Below are 24678 nucleotides of genomic sequence, written 5' to 3' on the forward strand. Positions count from 1 at the left end.
CTACCCGATATAAAGGGTTGACCCAGTAGCCCATTCATATTTTTTTAAAAATAAAATAAAATTGGGCTCATGTGGGAATAAAACTTGGGACCTTTAAGCCCATAAAGTACCAAACTTTAAACCAGTAAGCTATGCTAGGTTTTATGCTTTAATATTAAATTTTTATTCCATTTATAATTTATATTGTTCAATATTAATTATTTTAATGCATGAACTTTGGAATATTCTTTTATAATTTATATTGTTTAGTATAAATTGTTGCATGATGTCTAGACCTAAGAATAATTAATTGAGTCATATATGTTGGTGTATGTTTACAGTGCTATCCAAGAATACAAAGTCTAAAAAAAAATTGTCTAAGGAAAGTATTGAGATTTTAAGAATAACCTTTGTGACCCCCCTCACTTTTCTAGAAATCAACCTGGTTATATCTTGAAAATTACTGTTGACCCCATTTTCATATTGATTTGTTGTGATCTAACATTAATGATGCAATATTAATATGCGTTTCCTTTTCTTCTTTCTTCTTCTTCTTTTTTTTTTTTTTTTTTTTTTTTTTTAATTTTTTTTTTTTTATTTTTTTTTTTTTATTATTATTATTATTATTATTATAGGTAATAACATGCGTTTCCTATTTCTTAAGCAAGTTGACCTGATGTCTCCGTTTTTAAGCTGGTAAAAGATTTTTTTTATTATTATTATTTTTAAAATGGAAAAATAGTGGTTAAATTCTAGATTTCCTTCTATGGAAAAAAGAGAAGCCACCTAATTATAATGATCAAGTTTGTTACAATATGGTCAGGTAGTAATTCTGAGTAAATATGATCATATGGCTGGTAATGGTATTGCAAGAATCTTATAATAATTTTTCATGTAATTATTGACCGGAAGAGGACCCGTAAAGCTTATAAACACATCTATCTCCCATTCTTTGGCCCATGTGGAACAAAGCCCTTTGGTATTGTGTAGAAAAAGAAAATGATAAGCTTTGTCCCACATCAGCCAAAGAGCACGAAATAGATGTGTTTATAAGTTCTATGGGTCCTCCTCTGCCAATCAACAATTGACTGGATGAAATATCTTTGTGGGTTTCACTTATGACCATCTTCTCCTATTCAGCTCTAGCTAGTACCACTTTCTCTCACCTTACCTATTCCCCTTTTTAGTATTGCATAGAAAGAAAAAACAATGTTTTGTCCCACGTCGGCCAAAGAGCGAGAAATAGATGTGTTTATAAACTTCACGAGTCATACTCCGAGTAGTAATTATTTGAATGAGTCACCTTTGTAGGTCTTTGCTTAGATGACCTACCTTTGTGGATAGGGGTATAAACGAGTCAATCCTGAGCGGGTATTGCATGTTCAAGCTCGGCTCGTTCAAGTAATAGTAAAGTTCGAGCTTGACATGAGTTGAAAAATCTTGTGCGAGATCGGCTCTACTTGAGCTTGGGCCCGTATCACAATTCAATTTGTGGGTCTTGCTTATTGCACTTTTGTCACTTTCTTACCATTTACCCATGTTTCTTTGTTATTTTTAGAGACTGATTTGTTTGAGTTCGCCAAAAAATTTTATCCAAAAGGGAGATAAGTTTTCTTTTTATATATATACATACACACTGAGAAATTTTGTCTCACAACCACAACACCATCAACAAGAGGCTGGTGGATGATGTGCAGTTGACACGTTGGGCTCTGACATCAACTCGGAGTTCCAGTGGACCTTTTGTTTCTTATTCTATCTACCTGGGCCTGGCCCAACACGGGTTTCATTTTGAGGCCCATTCAAAATTCCATCTACTGCCCCCCTAATCAGCCACAAAGCACCTGAAATGATGTAATGCACTCGTAATTAAGTTTCGGTGATTATATATATCTAATAATATGCATAAAACATGAATATGATCAGTATGTTTCAAATCGGTGGATGGTCCCCTATTATTTGTTTTTATATGGGTTAAATATGATTTAACCCCCTTAACTAACTGTCATTGTTACTTATCAAAAAAAAACTAACTGTCATTGTTGATAAAGCACCGCGAACTAACAATTGTCATGCCAATTCCTTCATATTGCCAATTTGTTGCAACTTAATTACATCCGTTAGTCTTGACGGTTATGTTGGATGGAAAATCAAATTTGACCAAAATGTTCCGAAAATATTCTTATTTTGACAATTGAAAAACCAAAATTACCCATTGTCTTTTTCTACTAATTAATAAATAAAAATGATAATTTTGGTTTTTCAACTGTCAAAATAATGGTATTTTCGAAACATTTTGGTCAAATTTAATTTCCTATCCAACATAACTATCAAAACTGACAGATTAACAGTTTAAAGGGCTAAATCATGATACTTGTTAGTTCAAGATGCTTCATAAAAAATAACTATTAGTTTAGAGGGCTAAATAATATTTAACCCTTGCTAACCCGGTTGGGGCCAAGAAAAGCTCGTCAAATGTGTACGTAGGCTTCTAACTAATTTGTGTGTTTTTCCAAATTCTACACTTTTTTCCTGCAAGAGTAATGTTAAGAAATACACTATATTCGTAAACTAGGAGAGAAATCAAGCATTTGCCAACATATTGACTAGAATCCAGATTTTAAGGTGAATTTTCTAGTGTTAATCATACTGGGCTGCCAGTTTGCCCAACAAGACCGTCTTAAGGTTATTTTGGCTACTCCTGTAACAAAAAAATACCAAAAAAAATCTCTCCATCTGGCTAGCTACATTTACTGACGAATTGGCAATATGTAGCTCATCAATGCATAAAAAAACTAATAAAAAAATACATATAATTCTCTCATCTAATAAAAAGCACAAAATAATGATTAGAAATAATGCACATGGAATTACTCTTTTGAAACATCACTCGTTAAAAAAATTAATTTGTTTATTGAGTTTTTCGTGTGGGCCTTTTTCTTTCTTTCGAATTCATCATTACTTTTTAAACAAATTCAAAGTTTTTTTTATTTTTTTTTTAATTTTATTTTTTATTTTTTTAATGACTCTTAAAACTAAATTTTAGCCAAACTATCAAATGACACTTTTAAATTTAAAATTTTGTCCAATTCCGTAAGAGATGGTTCTTGGACTCAAACAAAATATAAGATATCAAACAGTAAAAGTATCAGCCAAATCAACACTGTGACAGGGAACTGTATCCAACGCCCACCTTTTTTCCTCCTTAATCTATGTATTGAAAACTTGTATACGTTTTCTATAGAAGGTTATATATTACCCATGCAGCCACCCAAAAGCCTCATATATGTTGTAGTAAATCACAATGAAACATGTTATCAACTCAACAGTCAACACCACCAATAGAGAAGTGATGTTGCAATGCATTGTTTGTTGATAAGTGCCTGCAAGGGGATGGATGTACAAACAACTGTGTACCTGCCTCAGAACTCAATGGTTATGATCATGATAAACGGGATTAGCTTCAAGCTGCTCAGCAAATTTATAGAGGATTTCCTTCAGGAGTTTTCCCAATTCATCCTTCTCAACGCCCACAGCACTTTTTTCGTTCTTCACATCAGTAAAGACTGCATCATAGAGAAGAACCACTGCATCGGTGGCTCCTGGTGGTGGCAAGCCCAACCCTTTCCAATTTCTCTCAAGGAAGCCCCTCATTGACTCAACACTCCCTAGACCATCCTTTCCAGTGTGCTTTTCCTCCAACATCTTCTCGACGATATGGTTTAATTCCTCCTCATCAGCCAAAATCTGTAAATAATTGAGTTTAGAAATATTTCTTGATAAGCCTTATACCAATTGCCACTAAATTCCAAACTTATTGGAAAAAGACCAGAAACATTCTTGAGTTGCAATCAAGGAAAATCTTGAAATCCAGCTTGACCATTGATCCGATCAAGGACTAGGATGGTCAAAAACTAGGTCAAAAGGTATGGCAAAACCTGTGGGCCAATGCCGTAAGGTTGATTCAAAGAAAACGTACATGATTATTGTTTCTTCAAATTTACAGTGTTGTATACCTTCTAAGTACTTATCAATCTTTTGTCCTTTAAATTGTATATATTAAATTTTATTTAGCATGTCAATTGACCAAAGCAAATTAATTGATATAATGTTGAAACAAATAACTTGTCCAGGACTTTTTCAGGGTTTCTCCCCTGAAGTGCCTCTGTTCCAAAGCACTCCCAACCAGCTATGGTAATCCAGGATTCAGAATATTTTCGAATAGTATCTACAAGTCAACATAAGCCAATATTATCCTTATAATAAGGACCCATTCTCTAAAATTCCCACAAATATCTGAACTATTGGAAATAATTCTTCAAGTTATTGCAAACTTCCATATGTTATTCAAGAATGACAGCTCTCTCTATTATAAGTTAATTTATTCATTCAAATTACAGTTTCATGTTTTCTAACCAGAAAAAAATTCCAGATTGTTTCTTGAAGTCAAAAGTATACCCAAGGAGTGGTAATGCCTCAATTCCCCAAAAGAAAGTAGACTTCACTGAACAGATTCTTGAATAAATAAATTTAGGTATATTTAACTGAAGGAACGAGTTTATTAGCAGAAAATAACAATGGACAAGCCAAAGAAAAAGATAATTTGTGATAATTTGTGAAAACATAAGTAAAAGAAAAGACAGGGAAAATGGACTACCTTTTTCAGCTTAGAACCGTTAATGACCTTGATATTCTGGATGAAAACAACAGGCCTTGCAGTCAAGGCTTCTGCTAGTTCTTGAAGAATAGGCTGGAGCAATTGCGCAAATTGTGCTTGGCCCAATTCTTCGTCTCCCTCGGCCCCGTATTTCCTCAAGATATCATTTAGCTGAGGAAATTCTGTTCAATCGCACTCCGTGAGTTTGGATTGAGAATATTCGTATGTATGGAATTCATAATTAATAAAATTTAAGAGTACAGGCTAGATTATCAAGTTTGTTGTGAGTCTCAATGTGCGCTAGGTACTGTTGTCAAACTCTCCACCAATTGGCATCTGGAGTTGGAAGCCATTAATAAGAGGCTTGATCTTGCCTTACACAATAAAGTCTGGACAGTCATTACCAATTCCAGGCAAACATATCTAATTGTATCTGTCACAGAGGATATGCCATAGCAAGATCAACTCATTTGAGTCCTTTAAATTGGAACATCCCCCAAAAACACCAACCAATTTGCAGATTTGGAGCTCCATATTGGTATTCACTAGGGATAAGCCCACCTATGGTATTTTTAAGATTATAAAACCTAACAATTTCAACTCATTTGAGTACTTTAATTGGAGTATGCCTCAAAAAAACACCAACCAATTTGCAGATTTCTAGCTTTCTATTGGGATTCACTAGGCATAAGCATTCTAACATGAGATCCCACCTATGGTATTTAAGATTATAAAACCTAACAATTTCAACTCATTTGAATACTTTAAATTGGAGCATGCCTCAAAAAACACAAACCAATTTGCAGATTTCTAGCTTTATATTGGGATTAAATTGGTGAATTCTACTATGAGATTCAATTGTCTCTGCCATTTCCTTTAGGAGATCAATAATGAGTAGAAGTTGTTACACAATTCTAGGAAGTGCATTTCAATTGGTGCAATAATTTCTTTTTCTTAATTGATTTTTTTCCCCTTTCATTGTTCCTTTTTTTTTTCCCCTCTTTCTTTCTCTATCTCTCTTTATGCAATGATTTCAAATCCACAAGTGAATCATCAGAAGAATATATAGTGAATTTAGCTTCAACCAAAATCCCAAGCTCGATTTACCAGTGCCAAATCCACTACCCATACACAGTGAATCCAAACATTTACATTATCAACAATAATCCTCCAAATCACAAAATAACAATCTGAAATATTAAAGCGAACCTGAGAAAGGAGGAACACCCATTTCAACCCCCATGTGGACAAGAGCATTCCGTATCTCACCCTTGCTGATCTTCCCCTTATCTTCTGCATCTAAATCGGTGAACAAATTCTCTGCTATCATTGCAAAATCATCCTCGTCCTCCAAAAACAATCTAAGAATGTTTCCATTCAATGTCGCTATAACAAGTGGATCATCTGCCAAAATAAGTCACACATAAGCACATATCTTTTTCAATTCAGCAATAACATAACATGAAAGTAGTTATGCACTTAGAGTAACATGCATATATGTTTCTCAAACCACTAGTAAGTAAGATTTTTAATATTCAAACATTCAATTCTCTTCTCTTTCTTTCCTTCTCCTTTTCTTTTCTTTTTGTTAAACTCCACTGTTTCTCAGCATGAAACACACTGATGTACAAAAAGATTCATATTGTTTTAGATCATGTGATATTCGAGAAAGTTGATTTTTCTTTCCTTCCTCACATTTTCTCAGCAATCAAACACAGCCAGAGTCCAAACTCCTAACAAATTACATTAGACCACGATAACACCATTGGCCATTAAGCTCAGCTATAGACACGTGCATACACACACACACCAACAAAGATGTATGAATGAATATAAATCGGTCCAACCGATAGATAATAATGATTCAAAGATCCAAGCATTCAGATCTTCTCTTTTCCCTTGTCCACATTTTCTCAACAACCAAACATCGCGGTAATAAAAAAAAAAGGGGGTCACGCGGTTTCTGATTCTGAGATATTCAAACAAGTTGATTTTCTTTGTGTCTCTCACAATTTCCTTGCAACCAAGCACAACCAAAGCCGACGCTGAAACGTTTCAGATCAGGCGATCATCGGATCAAGGTCAATCAACTATTCTCTCACACATAATAAAAAACCCTGTTTTCTTATACTAAGAGATAAGTGTTCGGATTTTACTCAAACATGCAATGCTATCTCAAAACGCAAACACGTAGAGGTACCTTTTAGTTGATCGGCCATGGCAGAGATGTAGTCTGAAAGACTGTGGGGGACTAGGTCTCGGCCGAGTTGGGTGCTTCTGAAGGAGACGACGTCGTCGACGTGGATGCGTCGGAGAGCGGAGCGCTTTAGAGTTTCGGGCAATGAGATGCCGAAGAGAGCCGAGGAGGCTCTTGAATCGGCCAGGTCCAGGACCTCGCCGCCGGTCAAAGCGACGCCGTTTTCGGGCAGGGTCGGGTCCAGCGATCTCAGCTGGCTCCCGTCAAGGATGGTCAACACTCCGTCCGACATTTTCACAGCGAGAGAGCGAGACCTGGCAATGAACTTGTCTAGTTGTGCAGCACCGTGGTTGAAAGTCGAAACGGCTTTGGTGTCTGGACTGTACAAATTTTGTTTGGCTATTTTATTTCATTTTTATATGCGAAGCGCCGATGACTCTCTTTTTTTTTTTTTTTTTTTTAAGAAATTTTTTTTTAAAAAAAAAAAAAAACGACCCGATTTAAAATATCCTCGGTTTCAAAAATAAAATAAATAAATAAATAAATGTATGGGTTTTTATCCTTTGAAAAAATCAGTTCTGATCAGTTTTTTGGTTCAAATTGTCAACGGATTTTTTTTCAGGTCAACAAAGTCGCCTAGTCCTAGGTGCCACCTGCTACCTAATTAATTGGACACATTGTCCCAGCTTGACAATTCCCTTTTTCTTTCTTTATTTTCACGTTTCTTAAAAAAAAAAAACATTAATTTTAAAATATTTTTACTTTTGTATTTTTTTTATATCGTATCAATAACTTTTTATTATTATTTAAATAAAAAACTTATTAAAATATAAAATTTTCCATACAATTTTTTTTTACCTTATAACATCAATCACCTTTTACTACTACTCAATAAAAAAATTCACCTCAAATATTAGGAAAAGGGTTTGTCAAATGGGACCATTATACCTTTAGTATGTGTGAAATTTTAATTATATCTTACTATCAAATAAATAAATAAAAAACAATAATAAAAAAAATTAGGTTGTTAGAAACCACTTATGAAATTTTAAGGATTATGATCATTTTTGTTCGAATTTGAGAGAATTAGAGCATGTGATTGCGAAAGACTACTTATGGGACATACATAACCAAGTAAAAATTAGGTTGCCTAACTACTTATCGGGTCAGGTGGGTTTTATAAATGGTCTCTCACAATAACCTGTCTAAATTCTCTCAAATTCGAGTAAACAATTTGAGAGAATAATGATCTGGTAGATAAAGGCTTACAAAGTAGTAGAGGTGTCCTCTCAAAGGCTAGCAATTTTTAACATGATCTACGAACCTGACATGAACTCGACACGACATTAGAAGATTAGGCTTTAACATAAACGAGTTCGGGTCATAAACGGGTCGTTGACTCGGTTGACTAGTGTTGGATTAGGTCAAACAGGTTGCTTTTGGGTTTACATAAGTCAAACAGATCAACCCGTTAATGACCTAGGTCAAGCAGGTCGTGTTGAGTCACTCACAGGTCATGTTCGAATTGAAGGATGTAACCCGTTTAACTAAACGAGTCGCTTTTAGATTTACTCTTAACGAATTGATGGGTCAAGAAGATCGACCCGAACCCGACCTTTCAGAGAAGGTGGAGACGCAGAGGTAGAACTATAGCTAAGAATGAGGGTTTATAGCCTTTCAAATTTTAAAAATCCCTCCATAACTATATGTTCTTTTGAAATAAATAATTTAAAATTAGTTTTTTACTGTCCTAATTTTTTCATTTTTTAGTTTTATCACCTAACTTAAAAATCTAATTTGGTTGGAGACCCCTGACCTCCACCGGATTTGTAGGATGATGGGGGGAGGTTTTACGGAACAAAGATTTCCTCTAAAGTTCTTTCAACCTAATCTATATAACAGGACATGTGTTTTTTAACATTTGAAAAACACATATTTTTTTAATAAAATTTATTCCAACTTTTTCTTCCTATTAAAAAAAATAGGATTTTCATATTCACAAGAGACACATATTATTTTTATAGATTTGGTTGAATGAATTTTTTTGAACCAAATTTACGGAGAAAAACTCTGTCCGAGGCTTTACTCTCTTTCACCCTTCTTTTTTGTTTTTGTTTTTGTTTTTTTTACACATCATATTATCGTAAGTATGTCGTGTCGCTTTGTTACGTGGTTAATTAGTAACTAGACAATTTGTTGATGTGGCGGAGACTCCATCAACAATTGAATGTAAAAGCTGATAAAAGATTTGATAATTGGAGTAATTCTACGTTCCATGTGAATATCTTATAAATATTTTACAAAGTTGATGTGGCAAGGTTTAATAGTGTCATTGGATATATATATATATATATATATATATATATATATATATATATATATATATATATATATATATATATATATATATATATATATATATATAATGGCTGATTCAAAGGCTATTCGACCCTGTCATATCAACTTTATGAGATATTTATAAAATATTTGTGTAGTATTTAGCATTTTTTCAATTATGAATGTGAAGATGACTAGATGGGCATGGTTGAATGTGAAAATGGATGATAAAATATGAATTGTCGACCTAATTAAGGATATAGGACAAACATCCATGGCAACAAAGATGATGAATTGTAGATAATGGTTTTACTTCGTAAATCAAGAATTCGGCATACACACAAAACATATATGTTTAGCATTTAGAAACTTTTTGAATTAATAAGGTCAAAATTTTGGGTCTTAACAAAAGTCTAGATATATTTTGCTTTCAGATTTTGGGGTCAAACTTTGGGGTAGAAAACACCAATATTAATTTCTTTCTAATTTTTTTAGTGGACATGGTTTTTTTTTTGGAAGCCATGGGTTTTTCAGATTTGATGAAATTGGATATAGTTAGCTTTAAATTAGAGATAACTGCAAGAAATTCAAATCTTTCTTTCGTGGGATGGTTTTTTATCTCGTAGATTCTAACCTTGAAAAAAGGAAAAAAGAAAAAAGAAAAAAAAGTTATTACTTTTGTTTTTGATGGAAAATATTCATGAAAGATTTTCCATTGCCTTTGAGCTGATTACCGTAATTAAATTTTAAGAGAAATGTCTTTTTGGTATTCTGTCATTCATCGATTTTGCATATTGTTAGGGAATAATCCCGACGAAGTCGTTGATCTTGCCCAATGGGCCAGGATCGTGGCCCATTAAGATCAACGGCTAATTGCCAAGACTGTCATGTCCAGACTCGGTGATTTGCCGTCTCTACAAAAAGATCAAAGACGGTTAAAAGCCGACCTTACGACGACCATGAAGTCCCATGATCTCAAGTCGGTTAAAGATCGATTTGGCAACGATCGTGGAGAGTACCTCAGTTCCATGATCCGCACAATAGGAAAATATCCCCACGATCTGAAGCCAGTTGAGGGCTGACTCTGCAATAATCGCGGAGCACGAACCACGACTCCACGATCTCAACCGACTTGGCAAAAATCGTGGAGAGTATACCTCAATCCCAAGATCCGAGTAGTCGACAAGCACTCCAGATCTGACACGTGGTCCAATGGAAAAGCCGAACCGCTCTCAACATTTCATTTATAAATGCCTCGCAACTAGACAGGTATTTTTTAGATTGCTCACAGTGATTGAGAGTAATATACACTTGAGATAATAGTAACAAAAGCATCGGAGTGGGATTCCCCCCGACGAAGTTTTCTCTTTTACAGGACATTGGAGGCGGCCTCTTCCGTTCATCAACTATCATACTAGAATCTGTTCTAACACATATATTTCTACTAACTTGGCATGCCCTATACACTATAGGCTTTTTTTTCTTTTTTTTTTTTTTTTTTTTTTTTTTTTTTTTTTTTTTCTTTTTTTTTTTTGGTTAAGAATAAATAAAGCATGCCAAACTTAATATAGATGTATGCGAGATGAACACTAAAATACAAAGAAGCATTTCTCTTTAAATTTTGTGATGAAGCTTCATATAAATTCAATTAGTCTAATATTCTGCACCATAGGAATGTGCGTGTGATGTGTCCAATAGACAATAGGGATACTTATATCATTGGTCCCTATGGTTAGCTTAAATTACAAATTATTCTGGTATCAAAATTAATTCAAAGATCTCTGTGGTTGGCTTAATTTACAAATCGCTCATTGAAGTCAAATTCCGTTAAAATTTTTGACAGATTCCGTTAGACCCATAGCCAATGGGGGTGATCGCGCACCACCCTTAAAGATGGCCGGGGGTGGCGCACGGCCACCCTAAAATGCATCTAGCTGGCCACCCCCAGAGGTGGCCTGCGGTGGCCAGTGGCTACCCTGCGGCCGCCACCAGAGGTTGGGAGTAGTCTTGTGGCTACTCCCAAGGGCTGGGGGGTGGTGTGCGGCCACCCTAAGGGGTCGGGAGTATCCACATGGTAACCCCTAGTGGCCGGGGGTGGCGCACGGGCACCCTAGATGCATTTTGGGGGGCCACCCCTTTGCTATTTTATTCTTCTTCTTCTTCTTCTTCTTCTTCTATTTTTTTTTTTTTTTTTAAATATGTTTTTTTATTTATATTTTCAATAGAATTATATTTTTTTATTACGTTAGACACGTGTCACCATCTTATTGGCACTGACGTGGCATCTAACGAAATCTGTAAAATTTTTTAACCCAATTTGACTGGAGGAGCGATTTGTGAATTAAGTTAACCACATGGATCTTTGAATTAATTTTGATATTAGAGAGAGTGATTTGTAATTTAGGCCAACCACAAAAACCAATGATGCAATTATCCTTTTGATAATATCATAATATCATTACATAAAAAGCCCATTCTCAAACCAACCTCCAAGATGGTTTGAACTTAACCTTTGATTTTTTTGGGCTAAGCCCAAACAAGTTTCATACCATTTGAAGTTCACCAATATAGCTTGAAGCAGTAGACGAGAACTCTTGTGCATCAAAAAATGTATTAATCTTTGGATCCAGAAATCTCTCTCTCTCAGCCTGCAAGGCAAAAGCTTCCTCTCCATGTATTGCATTGTCACCAATTTGCAATTCATCATCCTCCAATCTCAGAGGAACTATGAACCTAATCAACAAGCAAATCAAGCTAGTTGTGACGACGTTCAAGCAAACTACGAAAATAATTCCTCCAAGTTGAATCCCCATTTGTCGTAATCCAGCTGAAACTCGACCATTTTGAAGGCCATATGCTAGGCCAATGTACTTTTCCCAATCAGGCACCATATAAAACATCCGGCACAGCTTAGGCACCGCCAAAAAGCCTGTCATAATTCCGCCGAGGCTTCCGGCAACGGCGTGGGTGTGGAAAACGGCCATCGGATCATCAACATGTCTTAGGAAGTTGACCTTCCTGTGGAGCACCATCATTGTGTACCATGGAATGCTTCCTGAGATTATGCCCATCAGGATGGCTGCCCAACCTTGCACAACTCCTGCTAAGTGGGTCAAGTTGGTAAGAAAATCCAAAACAACCGGCAACGAAAACAGTAAACGCCAAGGGCTAGTAGTAGTAGTTGGAGATAGGGGTGGCACTCATTATCGCATGTTGGGTTTAGGTTGAATAGTGTTGATGTATAAGTTTAAAACTATATATTAAATTTATTTAATTAAATAGGCTATACATTTCAATTTTAATTCGTTAATTTCGTATTAAGTTTGCTGGTCATGTTAAAAATGTGTAGTCTTAAATATTGCTTATCAAGTTGTTTTGAGGCATGAACATAAGACTATAGAGATTAACCCAAACCCGATTCATTTAATTAAACGAGTTAGACCTTTAACCCTTAGTCCTAATTTATTAATCTCGTATTAAATTATTCACGAATCGTACAAAAAATACACAGACATTTGTCAATTTTTGGGCCAAATATCAGCCCATGTATGAAAAAAAAATTTAGGTAAAAAATTAACTTACCCAAAAAATAAAATAAAAAATTAACAAGTAAACAAAACATTACTATATTATGGTCATAAATGGAAATTCGGTCAATTAACCTGCAGCAGGTGTGATGCAAACCAAGCCGGTGATCATTCCCTGTACGGCACCAATCACGGAGGGCTTGCCAAAGAAAGAGGTGTCAAGGATGATCCACGTGAGGAGGCTCGTCGCTGTACAGACGTGGGTGTTAAGGATGGCCAGAGATGCGTCGCTGCTGGCCGCGAACGGACCCCCACCGTTGAATCCTGTCCACCCCATCCAAAGCAACCCTGCGCCCGCAAGCATCAGAATTATGTTGTTTGGTGCGAAACTCTCCCTATGGACCCTATCCTTGTCAGTCCTCGGGCCCACCTACCCCCAAAAAAGAAAAAAGAAAAAAAATCAGATTCAGGTATAAATATGACAAATACTCTGTTCATATATTGACACTCATGGCATATTCTTTTTTATTTTATCTAAACTTAAAAAACTAAATTACCTTTTGTTTTCTTATTCAATACACTCCACGATTGATTTATTTGTCTTTTTTTTTATTTTTTATTTTTTTTTAATATATTAATTAAATATTATTTGTTTACAAAATATAAGTTTTCTACTTACCCTCAATTTTTTTTTTTAATTTTTTTTTACAAAATTTCAACACAATTTCCGTTGAAAGGCAAAGAGATGAGAGGAGAAAGATAAATATTTTGTGTTAAAATAATGGATAGGGAAGATATAACTTTACCATCTATTGTGTAGCACTGTAGCGTCGTATACTATGTTTAGGAACCTATAGGAAAGTTGTTGCAAGTGATTTTTTATAATTTATTTTTTTTTCCTTATATTTAGGAAATGGTAGCAGTTATAGAGTAACCAGTGTAAATGCTCTAAGGCAAATCCAAATCCTCTAGACTTATAATTCATTTAATTTTGATTAGTCTTTTGGAATGAACAGTAAGGTTTTTGCCACCTTATTTACTTGTGTGAAAAAAAATACTTCACATTCTATTTTTAGCATAGTTGACTCACTTCTCCATCCATCGCTACTTCTCTCTTTGTTATTTTGCCACCAGCTTACAACCGTTGAACTCTTCTGTTGCCACTTCCCCCTCCCTCACCTCTCCTTCTGCTCCTTTGTCATCTCTCACTACTGTTGAACTCTGCCACAACCTCCTCCCTCATTTTTTCCCTCTTCGTCCCTTTGCGTAAGATGGTTTAATTTAACGACTCCATCAACCGTTATGGGAATGGTTGATCATCCCAAAACAGTTGATTGGATTGACAAACCAATCCCCAGAAGAAACTTTTTGGATGCCTAGGGTTTGGGTGGTTTGGCCACCCTCGATAGCATCTTTTAGGGTAGCTTGGGGTGGTCCCACACATACAAAGGGACGATGATGACAAAGATAAGGGAGGGGGAGGCGGTGCCAAAGCAGTTCGACGGTGGTTAAAAGATGGCGAAGAAGCAGAGGTAGATGGTGGGTGGAGATGTGATGTTGCAGTGCTAAATGGGACGCCAAGTTGTTTTTATTTTTTTTAATTTTTTTTTAGGGTATCTCAGTTTACCTATAGCGGAGCGTACTTTAAAATTAATAGTTGGCCCACACACAGTGGTAGCCTAGCCGAGCATAGAGGCCCTGCCAGGATTCTCAGATTAATCCCCAACCCGACCCCGACGCTACTTCAAAGATTGAGCCTTTAAATGCGGACTATATCCGAGTAGCTGGTTCCAAGAGGAGGTAACACTTTTAAAATTCGAACCTAAGATCTAAAGGGAAAAATGCCCTACGTTCTAGGTCTTGACCATCGATCAGGCCAACCATTGGGGTTACGCCAAGTTGTTGTTGTTGTTATTTTTTATTTTTTTCACATGGGTAGAAAATGGGGCAAATTAAAGATCTAACCATTCATTCCAAAAGAATGGCCCAGATTACGTGAATTATGCTTAGAAAAAAAATGAATAATGTAAGAATAGTGAGAAAATTGGATAAATTTATTTTTAAATACCTTTAATTTATTCGTTGCATGGGAAAAAAAGAAGAAGAAGAAAAGATATTTGAAAAATCTTGTATGGTTAAAAAAAGAAAAGAAAAGAATTTTATACTTGACTGAATATATTTAATTGGTTTTCATGTGTATTCAGTGTTCTATGATTTATTTGCATTTGATACATATGAAATTTTATAAAAATGAGCACTTTCTATTCCTTTCCTAATTATAATATATATATACCAAAATTTAATCAAAAAATTCTTAAAACTTGAAACTGATACTGATTTCACGTAGGTACGTATTTGTATAATTATATGCTTCATGTCACATATTTTTTGTGACATTGTTTTAAAGATACGAGTAATATTATTACACGAGAAATGCTATTTAATATATTGGTATGTAACGAAAATAACATGACACTAAAAATACACTGGCCGGTCTACTAATTAATTAACAAAATTACTAAGTGGTCTATATTTTCGGGTTTATGGTATATATGCTTACCCAATAAGCTGCAGTGAATCCAGCAACACCAGCAGAGAGATGAATAACATATCCTCCCGAGAAATCTATAATCCCAAGCTTCGCCAACCACCCATCTGGGCACCATATACTAAACGCACCCACTGTGTATGAAGACGTAACCCAAAGCGGCACAAACAACATCCATGCACGAAAATTCATCCTCCCCAGAAGCGCACCCGCTATCAATATCAAAGTGATCCCCGCAAACACTCCCTGAAAGAACACCATCGTCGCCGTCGGGAACGACCCCAGGAACGCCTGCCCGAGAAGATACTCCTCATCCAACGCCACTCCCGGTTTCCCTAAGAAGAGGACTAGCTCGTCGCCGAACGACATCCGGTAACCCCACCCGACCCAGCAGACGAGCACTGCCGCGAAGGCGTAGAAGGCCATGAACGCCGAGTTCACAGCCCATTTACTTTTCACCAGGCTGCCGTAGAGGATCACGAGGCCCGGGATGCTTTGGAGGCCGACGAGCGTGGCGGCGGTTAGCTGCCACGCGTTGTCGCCCTTGTTCATCCACTCCGGGCTTGCTTCGTCGGGTAAAAGGTTCTTCGGAAGCTCCATTCTGCTGCGAGTAAAGGGTTGTAGCCTGCAGTAGGGCGATCGACGAGAAGAAAGAGAGGGTTTCTATATAAATGGCTTGTAAGTAAGGTCTTGCCTGGAGTACTTGCTGTTTGTGTGTCATGTGTATATGTATTGGATTACAATGGTCGGCAGTGTTGGCAAGTTGCCTTTTGTTTTGAAATTTCGTTACTGTCATTATCCAACGTCGTACTTGGAAAAGTTAGTCGCAGAGCAATCGTCGAAGGCCATATGCATGTATTTAGAAGAAGAAATATATAAAAACAAAAGGCCGTCCATCTTTAATAATACAAGCAAAAATATATAAAAAAAAAAGAAAGCGACCATATATTCTAGGTTTTTTCACGGATTAGAATAGAGAAATAAAACTGAAAGGCCATACATATTTAACCACAGGGGTGAGCTACATGGTAGCTTGGGGTACATCCCTCAAGCCATCAATGTTTTTCTCAATTTTTATTATTGTAATTTTTTAAAAATTAAAATTTTATCGCATAATTTTTTTATTTTTTTTTGTACTTTTCAGTTTTACCCCCCAATTTTTTTATTTTTAAGTTTTGTCCCCCAATTTCAAGTGCTGCTAGCTCCGCCCCAGTGCCCTTGTTTAATAAAATATTATTTATATACTTCTTCTACGTATCTTTTGTGCGTAACACTCTTTGATATTATTGGTTTTAAATTAAAGTTAAACTATCTAAAAATTTGATATTACATTTGTTAAATTATCATTTATTCTAAAAATTTAATATGTGGAATAGCTATTTTATTAGAAAAAAAGAAAAGAATAGGTTATTAATTACTTGGAATGGAAGGTGGGAATTAAATAACTACTCATATTTTTTAATTGGGAATGAAACGAAATTACTAAAATATTCAATTTTCTTTAAAAGAATACTTCAAAAAAATAAAAATAAAAAAACTCTTACAAAATGAAATATGTGGGTGCTCAACCCCCATATTATTAACAAACCCAGGGTGGTTGCACCAACCCCCATAGCATCTCATGGTAGACCCAATGTGGAATTGTTGGCATTGTCTAGTGCTTATAAACCAGTAAAAACTAATAATTTAGGAAAAAAATGAGAACAAAAAAGAAAAACATATAGAATTAAGATAGTTCGGCCTATGGTCTACATCTACACGTCAAAGTTTTTTTTTTTTGTTACATTTTTCCTTGATTCATTTGATTGTATAGAAGACTCTATTTATAAAAATGAAGTATAAACAATATAAGTCTCTTCTACTTCTACATTAACAATAAAAATAAATTTATATCATTTTGTAAACTCTTATCGTTAAATGTATGTAACTCTTGTTGCAATAAATTAACTGACCAGAGCGGAATTGTTGGCAGTGTTTGCAGTAACTTGAAGCTCTCTACAAAGAAAAGAAGGGTACGTCTTTGCATGCTTTTCTCACCATATGCCGACCTAGTACACAGAAGCAATTCATGTGAAGTTGCATACAAGAACCCAAAAGCTGCCACTATTGCACCGGCTTTTCCCGAAGCTGCAGAAATACCATGCAAGCTTAAGTTCATCAAAGCCTTGCAGGGAAAATCTCCGCGGGCACGATGAATGTAGTACTATTAGGCCCAAAATTGGCGAAAGAGAAGGTTAGGGCATACATGGCCACAAAGCCAATGTGACTGGCTTTTTGTGTCCAGTGGTGGTATTGCAAGGGCAAACATGAAAACTGACATTGAGAAAAATCATATCATTTGAATTGCAGACTGTCCGATATAATCGACGAGAAGGACGGTGACCCAGTAGCCAGGAAATCATGTGCCGCGCAGAGCAATCAGTGTTAGTTTGAGCCCTTGCAATCTTTCAAAGCTCGTCGAGGGCGTTCATGGTTTTTGCGCGCAGCTAGCTGGGATCCAACCAACAACACTGAACATGAATATGTCCTTTTGGAACAGATTCTGGGAGCGCACTACCCCGGGTTCTGTTATGGTCTCTCCGGCCACCCACAGATTTCATTCCGTTTCAGTTTTTTTTTTGTTTGAAATATTTTGATTTGAAAAAAATAAAATAAAAAATAATTTAAACAACTTTAGTCTATTCTTATAATTTTTAAAATGAATATGTATTTCTCTTCGTAAATGAATAACTATTCCTTCAAATTAAATGATATGCTACCAAACAAAAGAATTGAATGGCTATTCAATTCATGGCCTATTTCGCGAATCAAACAAGTTAAGTTGATAAAAAATGGTTAATTTAATTATTTAATTTATATTTTAACATTTCTCTATATATTGCTGTGGGCTCAAACACCCTTTTAATAAGTGAGACCCAAAATTTAATAAAAAAAGAAGAAGGTGAAACTCAACACATAGAATATTTAATTGAAATGAACGAATTGAGGGAGATAAGGTTCAAATTCATGGTTTTTGTTTTGATACCATGTTAAATCACTAATTATCCTTAAAAGTTAAGCTGATAGGAAATTGTAATTTTTTTTTTTTTGAAAGAGTTAATTTAATTTCTAACAATATTAAAAATACAAATTCGAGATATACGTACCTAGAACGTATACTAATATTCCAATAATGCTATAAAGAGGATTATAGTCCTCGTTGTGTTATCTCAAATATCATGTGACTTTTGAAATCACCATTGAATTTGAGATGACATTTGGGGAGATTTGTCCTCCTTATAGCATTACTTCTCCTAATATTTTGTTATTTCTAAATTTCTTGATATTTGAAACTTTGCCAACAGCTAGCTGCAACGCATTTCAATGTTGTCTTTCATTGTGACACCAGAAATTGCTTTTGCTTGTACATCTATGAGTTTTCATTCCACCATCCTGTATGGTAAATTGTTTGTACACCCCTTAAATTAATTTGTAAGAAATCAAAGAATTGTTGGAATTGGCAGAGAATGTCACTGCATGCTTACCACTAGGGGTGGACGTCGGTTTGGTAGGTGGTTAAGTCGGTTACTTCGGTCGGTGAACTGACTTTTGTCAGAATGTAGTCGGTGAATTTATTTCGGTTAAGTCGGTTAAGCAGTTAATAGACGGTCGGTTAAGTCGGTTTAGCGGTTAATAGGCGGTTGGTTAAGTCGGTAAGGCGGTTAATAGGCGGTCAGTTAAGTCGTTAAGGCGGTTAATAGGCGATCGGTTAAGTCGGTTAAATCGGTTAACATTCGGTTAAAATGAGTAATGAAACGACGTCGTTTTGATTTTTTTAAAGGAAAAAAAATGATCATACATTTCATTCTTACTAAAATGACTTCGTTTCGTTTTATGTCGGTTCGGTTAATCGGTCGGAATAACATTCGGTTCGGTTCGGTTACCGCTTAAAAGGCGGTTCGGTTCGGTTCGATTCGGCTGCCGCTTAAAAGGCGGTTCGGTTAGGTTCGGCTGCTGATCCGGCTTTCGAAATAAAATTTTATATCGACTACCGAACCAAAATTAGTCGGTTAAAGTCGGTAGGCGGTCGATGGCGGTTCGGTTCGGTAAGCGGTCGGTAGGCGGTAGGCAGATAATTTGCCCACCCCTACTTACCACAATTTCCACTTATAGAGTATGATTGTATACATTTTACTCGTCTTTTGTGGATGAGTATAAAGAAATTAAACAAGAATTACAAAATACTGACAAAGATGATTACAAATTAGAATGATTCAAATGATATAAATCTATCCTAAGTTACACTACAAAAAAAATGGGATTTCTGGACGGTTTTAAACTGTCCAGAAATCGGAAAAAAGCCGTCTGGAAAAAGGTCCAGACGGTTTTTTCTGGACGGTTTAAAACCGTCCAGCATAATGGGTCGGTATTCTAATTTGAGAACTGTTTCGGTAAAACCGTCCGCAATTTCTGAACAATCCATAAGCTGTTATGGACGGTTCCGATAAAACCGTCCGTAAGCAAATACGGACGGTTTTGGTAAAACCATCCATATATATTTACGACGGTTTGGGCTGAAACCGTCCATAAATTTTTATGGACGGTTTGGGCCCAAACCGTCTGGGATTGATTATGTGGAATACCCGAATAATTCTAGACAGTTTGGGCCCAAACCGTCCAGAATATATATATATATATATATATATATATATTAAATATATAATTAAAATCCCAAAAAAAAACCCTAATACAAAATTTCCAAATCCCAAATTCAAATCTAAATTCAAATTCAAATACAAATTCAAATCCAAATCTAAATCTATTTCCAAATTCAAACTATTCACAACGTAACAATAGTCCAATAGCTTACATATTTAAAAAATTCATGCATATATACCTATTACAGAATTCAAATATAAATACATAATTAAAATCCAAAAATATTAAAACAAGTTGTTTCCATGTACAATTATAATCATCAATGCATACAAGCCGGCCCAGAGGAGAATTAATCCGATTTACGACCTTGTGTGCATTGCTTGCTTCAACCATCTTGTTCATTTATGCTTCTAGTGTTTGCTGCAATAGGTATACAAATCTCAAATTGTTAGGTAAGAATCATCTTAATGAAGTTATAATTAATATGTTTTTAGGTGAAAACTAAACACAAGTAATGATTATAATATAACTGCCTAGATACGTACTCATTCAAGCAAACTTAATTTTTATTTTTTGCTTCAAATGATAGAATAGATCCTTAAACTAGTAGTAGCATTAGGAATTAAGTAGCTAACTTTTAACTGTCAATATCACACTGCTAAGCTAATGATAGAATAGAGAAAATAATGACGGTATTTTGCACTACAGAGCCATTTCAACACCTACACTACCAAAGAGTAGCAATTTCTACAGAAGATCATTGATAAGTAGCTAAAATTGTAGCTAATAGAAAATACGAGTTGACGATGTTTTCCCCCAATAACTAAAAAGACATGTTCACGAGAATTCCAAGATTCAACCTAAGCATATAATAGTTAACATTCTTCTTAACTATTAGCATTTCTCTTCAACCATAAATTATTCTCGTGAAATTTGAAATAAAAATAAAACAATCTCAATGAACAGTAAGAGGGGACAATTAATGACTGATTAATCAAAAGTTAAGTGCAAACAAAAACATCACCTTCTTCGTTGTTTCCCATTGATGATTGTTTCTCTGCCATAATCAAGGCTACCATACGTTTGACAGCTGCAAGCTCTTCCTGTTGCGCTTCATACAAAGTCTTCAAACGTTCCATCTCAGCAGCCATTTCTAGTTCTTTGGGAGTAGGCGCACTAGAGATCGATCCTTGTCCGGAGGTATAAGATGTGGATTTACCGGGAGTCGGCCCTAGCCCTACCCCGCGTACATGACCGGAATGTTCTCGTCCTAGCACTTGTGCACACGCATCGTTATGCGACCAATAGACTGACCCCTGTGAACACACTCGTTCTACAGGTGACCGATTCTCGATAATTTCTCTCATCTTCGCCTACATAAAACATCCAAGGGTGAGAACTTGAACCTAAAACTAATATGTTGTGTTTACCACTTACGATAGTTTCTCCAGCCGCTGCATTCATAGGGTTCCCATCTTTCTTGGTGTGCGAGACAATGAACATATTATCTCGGTTCGGTGTTTCTCCTATGTCTTCTTCCTGTAATATCATTAACATTATCAGTTATAAGCTTATTATATTACCGCAGTACGTACAAGCCGTGAACGTTTATCTATTAGACGTACCATTTCTCGTGCAACCTGTGTGATGCTCTTCGATCCCAAAGTGTGAAGAAGTGCGTTTTGGGCACGGTTTATCTTGGACTTCAACGCTCTCTCCTATAAATTGGGTAATGTTAATATGTGATTTCTTCTACAAAGAAAATACCAATAAGAAATAAATTAAAATACCTTATTAGCCGAAGACAACCACGTATCAACTTGCATTTCGAAGTCTTCTGCATTGAAGACTGGCATTGGTGAAGCCCTACTGACCATAGACTGTACGGTATCACCTTGTTTCAACTTTAGACTCTTCTTCACCTCGTACCTGTGTTGCCTTCTTTTCTTTGTTAGGTCCATCAACGTTAATATTTTTATGTGCGTGAGTAGGTGAATAGGCTCAAAATAAAATTTTTGCTACACAAAAAATGATATCTCATATCTTAATTAATTGGAAATGTAAGCCTACAAAACTATAAATAAGAAGTTATTGACATGGAAATAAAAATTTTCATACCGTTAGGGTGCGCCACATATCTTCCTTCCCTTCCAATGGTAATGTCCTCCAGTTACCATGCAGTCGTACGCATTTACTACTTCTTATGATCTTCTCACAAATTATTCTAAATTTCTCAACCCCTGGGCCAGTTGGTTGGTAGGATAGGAGAAGGAGCGCAGAGGAACGCATACGCGACTATGATGTACATGATAATGCCGAGGGACTACAAGTTCTACACTGGAAAAAGAAAGAAATTATTCTCAATTTCTTAATTCTTGTTTAACAATTTAATTTTAAACATATATGGGTGTATGTACACCTTATATAGTTAGATAATAGAAGCAGATATTTGTGCGCTTAGACCAATTATTAACACAAGTTTTATTTTGTTTATTTAATTTGTGCAACAATGAAGAAGCTAGAGGTGTTTTTCCTTTGCAAAAGCTGTTAAAAGACATTTATATGTTCAAGATTATAGGCAAGAGAAATCAGAGATATATTTTATATTTGTCCAATGTATTAATACAAGTAAGATATATACAAACAAGAGAAGACAGTAGTGGATTTTATCAACTATAAAAACATGAGAAGACATGGATTCAATCAGGACATACTTCCAAGAGAAAACAATGATATCATACGCATTCCAAAATTAATAATTATAAACTTATATATGATACATGTTTATAACTAACTAATCATTTAGTATATTAGCATGCAACTATATATACTTGTTAGTCTAGTTATCACTCCACACAGCTATAAGCAATCCAAGTAGCTCAGGCCTTGCCATTATAGAGCTCATTCCATGTGACTTAGTAGCCTAGGCATGCAAAGCTCAACCCATTTATGAGTTTGATGTTAAATGGCCAATCAAAATTAGTGACAGGACCAAAATTATCCCTTCAAAAAAGAGGCCATCTTCTATTAAGTCCCTTCTTGGATGATGTGACGTCGATTTAAAACGGACAAAAAATTACAAGAAAACAAGAATGCTAAAATATTTGCAGGTACTTACCAAAATGTACTCATGCATTATATTTGTTAATTTCAGCACTCTCTTTTTTATTATCAAATACAACTTACACGCCTCTGCATGGGATTGAACATGTGAAGTCACGCTGGACACTTAAAGTCTGTTTATGGGGGATGGAGATTCAAATTGAAAAAGATCATTGGCAATTCTTTTTTTTTCTCCATTGTCCATGTAGAGGCCTTCAGTTGAAAGATACCATCATGTACAATACAGAAAATATTCTTGTTGTAGAAAATACAAAATATGTAAAATACCGGAAAATCAACAATATTGTTTTTTTTTTTTAATAAGTAAACGATGAAGTGCAATCACAGTGGGACTCGAACCCACAAAAAATCAACGATATTGTTATGTCCTCGCCTGATCAAAATTAGAAAAAAGTCTACATTCTCAGCTCAAAACATATGCCTACCACACACTAATTATTACAAATGAACCAAGCCTTCATCCGAAGTCAATTGGGTAAGTTATACTTCCTATTTGACAAAAAAAGAAGCCTAAAAACACCATTTAGTTCATGGCTGACACATTCCAATTATCTTTCCCAGAGTCTAACATTAGATAAAGCATAACAGCTCAAGCTCTTCAATTTAACTAGACCAAATTGTCACAGCAAGCTCACATGAACCCAAATAACCAAAGATTAAAATTTTCAACTTCACCAAAAAAGAGCATAGCTAAACACAGTAGCATACACGGCTTACCGAATAGAAAAATGGCAAACAGAGAGCTTGGTCAAGCACTTAAGCTCAGCGTTCTCACTCAGTATCGGGAATGCCAAAGGCCGAGGCGGCACTTTGGACAGCTCAAGCTCCTTGAGACCCTCAAGCTTACGCAGAATAATATGCCAAAAAAAAAAAACTACAAAAAAAAGTACACACCGATTAAAAGTCCATATATAATATGCAAATCATCAACCTAATTACAAATTTAAAAGGTAAAAAAATAATTGCAAAAAGCGAGGAAATTTTTTTAAAAAACCTTAAACCAGGTGTCGGCCGGCGTACGTCGGGAAAACGGGGGTTTGGCTCCCGGGCTAGCGGAGACGCGTCAGGGCATCGCCGGAGAAGATGATGAAGGGCCAGTTGGGATCGACTTCCAGAGAGAGGACGCCGGAGAAGATGATGAAGGCCAGGGCCAGCCGGGTCGACTTCCAGAGAGAGGGGCCGGACGGATCGAATATGTGCGAGCTAGAGAGAGAGAGAGGGGGTACTGAGCTAGAGAGAGAGAGAGAGAGAGGGGAGAGGGAGAGAGAGAGAGAGAGAGTGCCGGAGAAGGGGAGGAAGAGGGCAGCCGACTGGGTGTGTGAGAGAGAGAGAGTATGGAGAAGGGGAGGAAGAGGGCAGCCGACTGGGTGTGTGTGAGAGAGAGAGTATGGAGAATGAAGCTTCTGGATCTGGGGTGACAGGGTTTTTTTTTTTTTTTTTTTTTTTTTTTTTTTTTTTTCTAGTTTTAGAATTAGGTCTAGACGGTTTTAGAAAAACCGTCCGAAATTAGAAACTTCCAGACGGTTTTTCTAAAACCTTCTTTCTATTTATAGACGGTTTTATAAAAACCGTCCGAAATTTTATAATTCCAAATGGTTTTTTAGAACCGTCAATATAATTATAGACGGTTTTAAAAAACTATCAATATAATTATAGACGGTTCTATAAAACC

At 35.8% G+C, this 24678-nt stretch overlaps 2 protein-coding genes across 2 annotated transcripts; both read right to left on the reverse strand.

Moving 5' to 3' along the window:
• Positions 1-1544: 1544 nt before the first annotated feature.
• LOC133851127 (uncharacterized) lies at positions 1545-7225 on the reverse strand. Its single transcript, XM_062287437.1, has 5 exons — positions 6837-7225; positions 5846-6040; positions 4637-4818; positions 3397-3726; positions 1545-1823 (listed from the first exon to the last, which is right to left on the reverse strand). The coding sequence occupies exons 1-4, from the start codon at positions 7123-7125 to the stop codon at positions 3409-3411; spliced, it is 984 nt and encodes a 327-aa protein (XP_062143421.1). The 5' UTR covers positions 7126-7225; the 3' UTR covers positions 1545-1823; positions 3397-3408.
• Positions 7226-11648: 4423 nt separating this feature from the next.
• On the reverse strand, positions 11649-15926 carry LOC133852352 (ammonium transporter 2 member 4-like). Its single transcript, XM_062289094.1, has 3 exons — positions 15258-15926; positions 12833-13127; positions 11649-12270 (listed from the first exon to the last, which is right to left on the reverse strand). Exons 1-3 carry the CDS (start codon positions 15843-15845, stop codon positions 11714-11716), a joined length of 1440 nt encoding a protein of 479 aa, XP_062145078.1. The 5' UTR covers positions 15846-15926; the 3' UTR covers positions 11649-11713.
• Between the last annotated feature and the right edge of the window lie 8752 nt (positions 15927-24678).

The sequence above is a fragment of the Alnus glutinosa genome, chromosome 12 (assembly GCF_958979055.1).
Source record: "Alnus glutinosa chromosome 12, dhAlnGlut1.1, whole genome shotgun sequence".
Taxonomy (NCBI): domain Eukaryota; kingdom Viridiplantae; phylum Streptophyta; class Magnoliopsida; order Fagales; family Betulaceae; genus Alnus; species Alnus glutinosa.